General features: G+C 38.6%; 1 protein-coding gene across 2 annotated transcripts in view; it reads right to left on the reverse strand.

The window, feature by feature from the left end:
• The window catches only part of LOC105544373 (24-hydroxycholesterol 7-alpha-hydroxylase), a 101,687-nt gene that overhangs the window by 3,662 nt on the left and 85,518 nt on the right, over nucleotides 1-12,507 (reverse strand). For both annotated transcript variants that reach the window (XM_011986860.1, XM_011986859.1), the window contains exon 11: nucleotides 494-581. In XM_011986860.1, the coding sequence (XP_011842250.1) occupies nucleotides 494-581 (88 nt within the window). The remainder of the gene's footprint in view (nucleotides 1-493; nucleotides 582-12,507) is intronic.

Below are 12,507 nucleotides of genomic sequence, written 5' to 3' on the forward strand. Positions count from 1 at the left end.
GCTGAGCGTGGTGGCGGGTGCCTATAGTCCCAGCTACTCAGGAGCCTGAGGCAGGAGAATGGTGTGAACCCTGGAGGCGGAGCTTGCAGTGAGCTGAGATGGCGCTACTGTACTCCAGCCTGGGCAACAGAGCGAGACTCCATCTCAAAAAAAAAAAAAAGAAAAAGAAAAATAAGGGCAAAGTTGGGGCCATGTTTATTTAACTCAGGGAAAAGTGTTCAAATTGGTAAGTGCATTGAAGAGCTCCTCACACTGGAAGTGGTGGAAAGACTGCTATTAAGGCCCAGCCAGGTAGTAATTGGGTACATAGATTAGATTCTGAATTAAGGAGACCGGGTATCTTCTCAGTCTGGTTCAATCCAAGGCACCTGTTAAGATCAGGCCTAAGTGAGGAAATGTCAGCTCCTCTCTAGTAATTAAAATTGGGGGAGGTGGGGGTGGTTATGTCATATTTATAATTAGTCATGATACTCAAAATTCTGAAAACATTTACCTGTTTGGGTAATGGATCCAGAAGACTACAGTCATATTTATAAAGTATTAAAATAACACACATCTGAACCTCTAACAGAGCAAACCACCTGAAAGAAAAGAATACAATTATTATTTGATTGAGAAAGATGTATAAATATCTGCCAACAGACAATATCTAGAAAGTATACATATTTCAAAGTAAATATGCTCTTCTTTACAATATACTCTTTTCCTATTTAAAGGATAGAGTAAGAACTGAACTCTTTACTTTCTTAATATCACCTACTCCATAGGGTAGTGGGATGATTAAATTGCTTTAAAATGTATATAAAGTGCTGAGCCAGTGGGAGCTCTCAATAAATGACAGTCCCAAGTCTCTCTCTTTAGGACTGTGCTTTCCAGTATCATAGCCATTAGCTACAAGTGGCTATTTCAATAATTAAATACATTTAATATAATTAAATAATTAAATACATGTAATAAATAAATTTAAGATTAAGTGAAATGGAAAATTTCAGTTCCTCGGTTGCACTGGCCATATTTCAAGTGCTCAAAAGCTGTATGTGGTTATGGGCTACTATACTGGACAGTGTATATTTAAGACATTTCCATGATCACAGAAGGCTCTGCTGGACAGTTCTACCTAAGTCTAGACCCTGTTGCCTACTGGAAATTACTGCCTGAATGTTCTACAGGAACATCAAATTTTCTAGGACCTCCAAATCCACTTTTCCTTTTGCATTCCTTGTCTCAAGAGTGCCCAAGCATTTTGATCACACACTCTTGATAATAAAATATTTCAGCATGCCCTACAATATATTGATACTCAATTTATTTTAAATTATGCACATATACTACACTGTTTAGTGTCTATTTTCTAAGACACATACAAATAGAAACTAAAAACCTGAAAAAAGTATCAATAGAATTCTGTTATTTTTCCTTGTGTCCCATTGGGTTGTTTTGAACTCTCTGCAGGATTGGGAAACCCATTTAGGAAACATAGCCCTTAATGATACAATTAGTCCAACGAGACAGAACATTGTCATAGACTCAATCCTCTCCATCACTCTCCATATCCAATTAGGCACCAAGTCCTTTTTTTATTCTTCTCCTAAATAGCTCTTAATTCCCCTCCTTAACCTCTTATCTCCGGTCCCTCCATGACTCCCTCAGTGTAGTTCTTCATCATTTATTTCCTGGATTACTGAATCAAGTTAGCTTCCACATTGCTTCCAGTTTCACTTCCCTCTACTCTGTCCTTTATCCTACCACTGGAGTAAACTTTCTAAAACACAGATCTTCAAACACCACAGCAGAAAACAGCCAGCCCTTGAAGATCCGCCCCTTACCTATCTCTGCAGTTGCCTCTCCCCCGGAGCTCCCACTTGATACCACATGGCTCTAGCCACATTATATTACCTGACATTCTCTGAATGATGATGCTCTGGGCCACAAGCCTTTCCCTTTCTGAGGCTCAATCTCCCCTGGAAGCATTCCTGATAACTGTCCCCCGGGCTGTCCTCTCCACCACATGGTTCCCTGGTCACATCTTAGCCACAGTTGCTACTGCACCACATTGTGATTGCTTGTTAGCCATGGCTCTCCCTGAGGAGGATTTGTATTATGAGGCCTTAGCACAGTGCACAGCACACTATTAGTACTTAATAATGTTAATTGAATAAACTAATAGTGATGGAAAGTGATGCCTTCCATAGAGCAGATTCAATTTCCTGCCCTTTCCACTGGTCTCTGTATTTCTGTGGCACTTTATATATCCCTTAACTAATGTCTGTAGCCTACAATCCTACTATATCTTATATATTACAGCTAGTAATTTGCATGTCTGTCTTCCTTTATAGACTACAGTCTTCACAAAAAACAGGAACTATGTCTTATCTTTAAATCCTCAATGTTTATTGATTGAATGAGTGAAGGTATACATATTGATTATCTCATATTCATATCAAATAGTTAAGATTTTTCCCCACTGCTGTTCTTGAAACATCCTGACTGTATTTTATTTCAAATGAAATCTGGAGCACTCCAGGTGTTGCTATAAGCCATCTGAATATCACATCAATTATTCAGTACTATTTATGATGCAAATGTAACCCTACTTACTTGCAAATGCTAAAGATAATTTATTCTAAAAGAGTATCAGTGTCTATGAAATAGGACATGCCTAATATTTACTGATTTGGATCAAAGTCAGCAATGTTTCTAAGAAAAAACAATTTTGCTAACTTGTATGAAGGTTAAGAGTTTCTCACAACTAAGGTTTTGTCAAACTTTTAACAAATTGGAACTTCCATTCCTGGCCATGATAAAGTGACAAAAGTTGGTATTATCTTCCTGCCTTAACTCAAAAATGGGGCAAAATCCAGTGTAGGACAAAGATCTCCAGCGGAAGTAAAGAATGAGACGAACCCCTTGATTGCTTCAGTTTCCTGCTTCTGGCAGGTTCCAGCCTACAGTGCAAGGACAGAAATACCCACACAGGTCTGAGAGTATTATTAAGTTCAGCCAAGCTAAGGAGACTAAAATTTGTAGAGAAGAGTATCAGAAAAGAAGAAGTTTCACATAGAGAGAGCAAGAGTATTCCAGGGATCTAGACAGCGGTCTACTTGAGTATTTGGCAGAGTTCTGATCTCTGCATGTGTGAGAGGAAACTATTGAGGCTGAAAAAGAACAACGAAAGGAAAATCAAAGTGCAAGAACCTGAATAAGGCCAAGAGCTCACACAAGGCATGGAGGCTGTGTTCACACAAGAAAAAGTCCAACCATCATATAGCACATGGACCATTAGCTAGAGCTCTTAAATGAGTATTGCCTTAGTAGTGGGATTAGATTATTTTACATTAAATGATGCTCTGGATTTACCTTACTGAAGCTTAAAAACAAGTTTTGAAAAGTTGTTTTTCTAAGCAACTAACTAGATGTCATAATAAAGTCTAAACTAAAAGAATACGACACAACCCAGTATCCATGGCACTTAACATTTATGTCTTGCCATCTATTCAAAGTTAACAGGCTTAGAAAAAACAAAACAAACCAAAGAGAAGGCCCCCAAACCAAGAGAAAGCCCACTGAACAAAAATAGGCCCAGAAATGACAGATATTAAAAATAGTTAATATACTCCACAGGTTTATAAAGGTAGAAAAAAACCAGCATGATGAGGGGAGAAAGATAAGATATTTAAAAAATAATTGTACTTTTAGCAATGAAAAATTCAATATCTTAAATGAAAACTAAACTGGATGGGATTAACAGACGGTAAATGCTGCCAAAGAAAAGATAATGGAACTTACTTAACATAACAAAGAAAAATATCTAAAATGAAGTACATAGAATAAAAGGAAAAATAAATAGATTAACTTATAAAATAAAGAAGTCTAACATACATGTTATTAGACATATAGATGAGCAAGGGGGGAAAATATTTTGGAAAGTAATAGCTGAAACATTTTCAATTTCTTTTGAAAACTATAATTTACAGATAATGACCCCAAGCAGAAGAAATATAAAGAAAATCATGCCGGCCAGGCACAGTGGTTCACACCTGTAATCCCAGCACTTTGGAAGGCCAAGGCCGGTGGATCACCTGAGGCCAGGAGCTCGAGACCAGCTTGGCCAACATAGCGAAACTTCATCTCTACTAAAAATACAAAAACATTAGCTGGGCATGGTGGTGTGTACCTGTAATCCCAGCTACTCGGGAGGCTGAGGAAAGAGAATCGCTTGAACCCGGAAGGCAGAGGTTGCTGTGAGCCGAGATCGCACCACTACACTCCAGCCTGGGCAACAGAGCAGGACTCTGTCTCAAAAAAAAAACAAAAAAACAAAACAAACAAACAAAAAAAAACCAAGCACAGTGGCTCATGCCTGTAATCCCAGTACTTTGGGAGACCGAGGCGGGTGGATCATGAGGTCAGGAGCTCAAGACCAGCCTGGCGAAGATGGTGAAACACCGTCTCTACTAAAAATACAAAACTTGGCCAGGCGTGGTGGCGGGCGCCTGTAGTCCCAGCTACTCGGGAGGCTGAGGCAGGAGAATGGCGTGAACCTGAGAGGCGGAGCTTGCAGTGAGCTGAGATGCCAGCACTGCACTCCAGCCTGGGTGACAGAGCAAGACTCTGTCTCAAAACAAAAAAAAGAAAAAAGAAAAGAAAGAAAAAAGAAATCATGTTAAGGCAAATCATAAACTGCAATAAATAAATAAACAAACCCAGGGATTAAAAATAAATTTAAGTAGCCAGAAAAGAAAGACACTGTAAATAAAGAACAACAAACATTAAAAGTTAACATAGACTTTTTGTTGGAAACTATGCAAGCCAGAGGACTTACAATGTGTTTAAAGAATAGAAAGAAAAATAATAAGCAGACAAGGTATAAAGAAAGGGAGCTAATACTGTTTGCATTCATCTGTTCTCACACTGTGAAAAGAACTATCTAAGACTGGGTAATTTATGAAAAAAAGAGGTTTAATTGACTCACAGTTCTGGAGGCTTAACAGGAAGTATGACTGGGAAGCCTCAGGAGACTTACCATCATGGCAGAAAGTGAAGGGGAAGCAACATCTTCTTCACATGGTGGTCAGAGAGAGAAAGAGAGCAAAGGCGAAGTGCCACACACTTTTACACCATTATATCTCGTGATAACTCATTCACTATCATGAACATCAAGGGGGAAGTTCACCCCCATGATTTAATCACCTCCCACCAGGCCCCTCCTCCTCCTAATGTGGAGATTCTAGTTCAACATGAGATTTGGGTGGAGACACAGAGGCAAACTATATCACTGTTCCTTACAATAATGCACTAACTTTACAATGAGAGAGACCAGCCTAAATAATCTGGGGGTAAATATTTAGTTTCCTCTGTAAGGATTTAGATTATAGCATGCATTAGGAAAAAAGATGATTGTCTTTGGGAAATGTGTAAAAGAGAGAAAGAGACTGATGTTGAAATGACAATCAACCATTCAGTAGAAAATTTAAACAAGTAATATTTGGGCAGGTCTTAAGGACATAGTGTACCTGTGCCCACCATGGACAGTTCTGAGGACCTCAAGTCCCAAGAACAACCATGGACGGTCCTGCTAAAGCCCCTCATATTACTCTATACTCAGACTGAGAAATGACCTATGGAGAGAGGGTGGTGATATATATTGGAGTAAAATCAGCTTCTCAGAGGAGGGATGAGACTAAAAGGAGGGCAGCTGCTCTGTAACTATTTTGCAAAGAGACAAACACATTGCCATACAAAGGCATATAAGGTTAGGAAAAAGGAACCTTCTGTGAAGTGCTCAATTTAAGTGCTTTTCTCTGGGACTACAGGAAAAGAAACATTTTATGTACAACTTTAATATTTCCCTACCTATGCTGTAATTTGTTTACCCTAAAAATTCCTTAAGAACTGATACATTCACACTATCTTGTGTCATAGTACAGTGGAAAGTAAAGAGGTGATATAATGGCAGGAAGCATGAGTAGCCTCACTTTCATCCCTCTGCTGGAGATGATCTGAAAAAAGCAGCATCTCATCTTCAGTGTTGTGGGTGGTAGCACGTGGAGAAGCTGGGAGCTCAGCAAAGACTGCAGAACACTAAGGGTCAAGTTTGAATGGATAACTAGGGTGTGAATGTAACACACCTGTCTTTTCTCTCTTCTCCTTTGAAAAAAAAGTGATTTTTGTGGGAACAGTAAAGCAACACTTAGATTATACACTAAGAGTTCCAACAATAAAATAAGACCCTCATTCATTCATTCATTCATTCGATGTTTATTGTGTCTTTATGTGCTTTATATACTTCTAAGCACTGAAGTCACCCCAGGAAACAAAAACAATATTCATGTTCTCATGAAGCTTAAATTCTAGTAGAATACATAGTAGAATAATAAATAAGAACAGGAAAGGCAGTTGATGGAGGTGTGGGCTAAAATATTTTAGAGAAAGAAAGCCTCTCTGATGAGATGACATTTTATCAGACCCTAGAATAAGAGAGTGAGCCATAAAAGGTGCAAAAACCCAGAGTTAGAAGAATGAGTAATGATGAGAAGGCTAATGTTGAAATGGGAAGCTACTAGACCGTTTTGAGAAGTATGACAAGCTCTGAAAGGATCCTTCAGTTGCTACACTGAGAATAAAATATAGGGTGAGATGGATGGAAATTAAAAGAGTGATAAGAAAGCCACTACAATTTTCCATACAATAGAAAGTGGTAACTTAGACCAGGATGGTAGAAATAGTTGTGAGCCACAGTTAGAGTCTGGATATATTCTGCAGGATGGACTGATGGTTTACATTATGCATGTGAAGAATATAAAGGAGTCAAGGATGACTCCAAAGTTTTTGACTTGAGGAAATGCAAGGATACAGCTGTTATTTACCTCAGAAATGGGGAAGATTGAAGGAAGAGGAGGTTGAGGGAATTCTAATCTGGAGCTCAGTTTTGGACTTCTTAAGTACAGCTCTCTATAGACCAGTGCCTTTTAGATATCCAAGGGAGGTGTTGAATGGAAGCTAAGTAATGAGCCCCATGATTAGGAAGGATTCATTCAGGGTCAGAGATAGAAGATTTATAAATATAAGAGTCATCATTATTTAGACAATTATTTAAAGCCATGGGGCAGTATGAGATCACTTAGAGAGTGAGTTAAATAGACTTGATTTTAAAAAAAATCTATGGAAGGAGCCCTGGAATAATCTAAAAGTTGGAAGTCAGGAAATTGAGGAAGATGAGTGAAGGAGATGAGGAAGAAGTAGGCCAAAGGGCTGAATAATAAAGGAAGGTGGTGTGTCTGCAACCCCATAAAGAAAGTATTTCATGGAAGGTGTGAGCCAGCCTATCAAATGGAAAGAAGGCAAAAAGCACCAATATGTGAAATTAGACATCAAGCTCCCACTTGCATACAGTAACCACTTCTTTTCAGTACTTAGCTCCCTTCCTACAAGTAAATTAAATGAGCTCACTTTTTCAAATAACTAAGTTGGCATTTCAAATAACTAAGTAGTGACTTCCCAGCATTCAATGTTTACTTGGCAGCACTAGAAAAATGCTGGCTAATTTTGTATTTGTGAATTATAGAACAGTTTTGTAGGTTCCTTGCTTTATTCAAATAAATCCTATCTTATTATCATTGGTTTAAGCCCTTCTCTAATATTAGCTTGCTATTGACCAATGCAGTGATTTCCAGCTTCTCTGAGTTCAGCATCCTGGGATAAAAGGCCCCTGCCACTCTTCCTCTCAAGTCCCTAGAGGCACTGCAACAAGTGATAAAGACAGTCAGCAGTTTGGAGGTGCAGTGTGGGAGCTGTGCAAGTGAAGAAGGTACACTCGGCAGAGAGAAAATCCGTTCCAAGGGACAGACTTAGAAGAAAAATAATATCTAGGGACCTGCAAGTTGTTGACTCCCTGCAGAAGGTGAGGTGATGAGAGACGAAGGTGGACAGTGCAGCAGGAGCTGGTTCATAGAGGGTTTGAACGTGCCATGTGACAGTGTTGGGACTTTAATGAAAGTGCCCCTCAATAGATTGCACTGATTGAACAATTATACCTAGGTGTGGAAACGGGGTTTCTCGAAGTATTATTACAACATATCGGAGGTCTTCCATAAATACTTCCTAGATCACTAAAATAATTTGCTAAGCAAATGAGAAATGCAAACAAGATCAACATTCATAAACTAAGAGCACAATATTAAACATTTTAGAAATACCGTGTATATTTTGATTAGAAATAATTAGAAATAGTGGTTACCAAAGGCTGGGGTTAGGGGAGTTGGGGAGATGTCATTCAAAGGACACATTTCAGTTAGGAGGAGTAAGTTCAATATACCGATTGTATATCATGGTGGCTACAGTTAATGACAATATGAAAGTTGCTAAAACAGTAGTTTTTTTGCTTGTTTGTTTGTTTGTTTTGAGAAAGAGTCTCACTCTGTTGCCCAAGCTGTAGTGCAGTGGTGTGATCTTGGCTCACTGCAACCTCCGCCTCCTGGGTTCAAGTGATTTTCCTGCCTCAGCCTCTTGAGTAGCTAGGATTACAGGCGCCCACCACTACACCTAGTTAATTTTTGTATTTTTAGTAGAAATGGGGTTTCGCCATGTTGGCCAGGCTGGTCTCTAACTCCTGACCTCAGGTGATCCACCCACCTCGGCCTCCCAAAGTGCTGGGATTACAGGCATGAGCCACTGTGTTCAGACCAAGAGTAGATTTTAAGTGTTCTCACCTCAAAAAAAAAGTATGTGACATAATGTCTATCTTAAATAGTTTGACTTAGCCATTTTATAACATGTACATATTCAAAACATCATATTGTACATCATAAATATATACAATTTTTACTTGTCATTTAAAATAAATACATTTTAAAGGTCAGCAAAGACCAGTCATGGTGGCTCATGCCTATAATCCCGGTACTTTGGGAGGCTGAAGCAGGTGGATCACTTGAACTCAGGAGTTTGAGACCAGTCTGGGCAACATGGTGAAACCCTGTCTCCATTAAAAAATAAATAAAATAAACAAATAAATAAATACATAAATTTTTAAAAGTTTGAAGCAGAAAAACATGTTAGAAAAAATCTGTAGAGAAAGTAGAATGAGGAACAGAAGGAATAATAAAACATTTCAAAAAAAGATTAGAAATAATATTTACCAATGTATTAAAATAATTTTCTACTATAATCCATAAGGCAGAATTTCCTTAATTAATTTTAGTCTATGTGATGTTTTTAAAAATGATAAAACTACATTTCCCTTAAAGATAAATGATCGCTCAGGCTTTTGGCCAATTCATAGTGTACATTTTGAATTTGTGTAGCTTAATATTTTTCTTTTCTATTTTTTAGTGCTGTTAGTTTAGTTATTAAATTAATAACTAGCTATTAAGACAGTACTGATATTTATATTACATTAAGATTTTGGTATCTTAAAGGAAAAGTTGAATTTTCTTCAAATTCAAATATTTGCATATTCTAATAGAATTACCTCAATTAGCCACTAAAGTTTTTTTCTTTACAGTGAAAAAAAAAAAAATACTGTTTTTTAAAGCCTTTACGATGTTACTGAATTTTGTTCAATGTGTAAAATAACAGAAACTGACATATACATACCTAGGACATGGAAAAGTTTTTATGTCAAAGAAGATGGGCCTTGTAAATTCGTATTTTTACAGAAGCTCTTCAGAAGCAAGCTAAGCTATGTTCATGTAGGTAATGTTTTCTTAATACTTCTAATGTCAAAACAGTGAAAATAATGAGGCACATTGTTTATAACAGATTTATCTTTTACACTTACAAGAACAACATTACACATCTACAAATAAAGCTCATTAAACTATAAACATGTTGAAAATTCTTTAAATAATTGGCACTTGCATGTTTTCTGCATTTGTATTTAAATACCTCATTAAGGAATGCTACACAGGCATTGAGAACACCAAGATCTACACAACACAATGCTAGCAATGCACGTGGAGAGATGGAAGAGGTCACAATATTATAACAGATGAAGGTAGAAACAAGGGAAACAAAATTTGGAGTCTGGAGAGAACCCTATAACCTGGCATGATTAACATTGACTTAATATGGAGGTGAAACTTGAGCTAGACCATGATGGCAGAAGAGGCATTAAATAAGTAGACTTGTTGAGTAAGAACATTCCAGAGTCAGCAGAAAACACTGGCAAGGGGAGGAGTGGGTGCTCTGTAGTAAGGAACAGCAAGTAGACGCTCTGGGGAGGACATTCTCAGATGTTTAGAAAGGTAAGGCTGGTGTCAGATTATGGAGGGCCCGGAGTTCTAGGCTAATGAGTTTGGCCAGCAGGTAGTGGCACCAGAATCTTAACGAGAGAGTGACAATTAGAGATTATTATTTAAGGGAAACTTATCTGTATGTAGTGAGTAAGACGGATTGAAATAAGAGATAATACAGTCAGTGAGAAGGGTTAGGCAATGATAATAGTCATCTGATGCTGAGGTGATGGAGACCTAGTTTGTTTTTTACTTTATTTGTTTGTTTGTTTATTTATTTAGAGACAGAGTCTCGCTCTGTTGCCCAGGCTGAAGTGCAGTGGTGCGATCTCGGCTCACTGTAATCTCTGCCTCCGGGGTTCAAGCTATTTTCTCCTGCCTCAGCCTCCCAAGTAGCTGGGATTCAGCCTCCCAAGTAGCTGGGATTACAGGCACCTGCCACTACACCCAGGTAACTTTTTCGTATTTTTAGTAGAGACAGGGTTTCACCATGTTGGTCAGGTTGGTCTCAAACACCTAACCTCAAGTGATCCACCCATCTCGGCCTCCCAAAACGCTGGGATTACAGGTGTGAGCCATGGCACCTGGCTGAGAAGACCTAGTTTTAAAGGAGTGGAAAATGTACACAGAAGGCCAGAAGGAAGGAGGAGTAAAGGATAACTCCAAAAACCCAGGTGTCTAAGACAGCAGTGATAGGAAGAGAGAGAGTACTGAAGGAATGCTAGTATTGGGGAAAATTGATGATTTTAATTTTAGATGTCTTGATTTTGAGACTGAATACCTCTGTCACTTTTAAAGAGAACATCTCTCTCTTTTTTCCTCCTAGAAGTCATTGCAGGTAATGCCAGCATATGCTGGAAAGCTGTCACTGTTGCCAGGAGCAAGAGGTCTGAAGTATATTCCTCGTTGCCACCAGCTGCAGCTTATGAAAATGGAATGATTTTGCCCTGAAATTCAGAGAAGGTAGCCTACAGAAGGCATCATTCATTGAAGAACAGCTATCAAGTTAAAGCAGAAGTACTTTTTCAGCAACCTCATTCCCCTGAGAAATCTCTTACGAAAATAAAATCAATATGGTAGCAGGAGATAAAATAATCTAGCACCTGTGATTCTCAAATTTTACTACATCAGAATCACCTGGAGGGATTGTTAAATCAGATTGCTGGGCCCCACTCCCAAAGTTTCTGAGTCACGAGATCTGGGACAGGGCCCAGGAACTTGCATTTATTACAAGTTTCCTGGTAATGTGAATACAGGTGGTCTGGGGACCACATTTTGAGAATACTGATCTAGAGGAACTTGTTAAGGAAAATGAGGGAAAAAAATATTTTAGAAGACGCAGTTTGCCAAACCTTTTAATTTTAGCACACAACATTAAAATTATAAAGAATATATCCATTATACATGCAACATTATGTCTGGGGTACCAAACTTTTGATTGGGAATGCCGGTGAAAGCATAATCTGGTAGAGTTGGAAGGTAGATGCTTTATATTAAATATAGAAAAAAAAAGAATAAAATGGGAAGAGAAGAAAGGGATAAGGGTAAGTTGAATGAGAAGGAAAAGAAGAAAACATAAAAAAAAAGAAGAAAATGGGAAATATATAAAATAAAAAAAAGGAGATGAGAAAGTGTAACCACGTCAAACCAATCTGGTGTAGACGTTTATGTAACAATGTTGTGAGTTGCTTTTCAGTTGCCATGGACCCCCAGGTTGAAGGTCATGTAACCAGGGCATGCCCAGATAACTAACTGTGCAACCACAGAGGGAACATAAGTGCTTGGACCAAGGAGCAGGAACTGAATTAAGCAGCACACACCACATTGCAGGATACAGGATCCAATCAGAGCACTGTCATCACCCATGGCAGGATCCAGTCAGATCATGCTTCCCAACATCACCTCATTGTTAAGATCCAATCAGATCACACATCATTACCCTATGCTTATGAAAACTACCCTAGCCTCCAGCTTGGGGAGATAGATTTGAGCATTTCCTCCTGTCTCCTTGCCAGTTGACTTGAAATAAAGGTTTACTTTTCTCAAAAGCCAGTGCCATGGTATTGGCCTCTGCACATCTGACAGCAAACTCATTGATGCTCAGTCACAAGAGCAGATGGGACAGCAAGAATGAAGAACTGGAGAACCTCAGCCCTTCTTGATTTGAGATACTGTTTTCCATTTCACTAGGAAGATTATACGTGGCTCTTACTAGGAATGCATGCTCTGGAGCTATTGTTTTCCTGACTGCAGCCAGCATTGTTCTAATGGTGATCCT

The sequence above is a fragment of the Mandrillus leucophaeus genome, unplaced genomic scaffold (assembly GCF_000951045.1).
Source record: "Mandrillus leucophaeus isolate KB7577 unplaced genomic scaffold, Mleu.le_1.0 Scaffold3, whole genome shotgun sequence".
Taxonomy (NCBI): Eukaryota; Metazoa; Chordata; class Mammalia; order Primates; family Cercopithecidae; genus Mandrillus; species Mandrillus leucophaeus.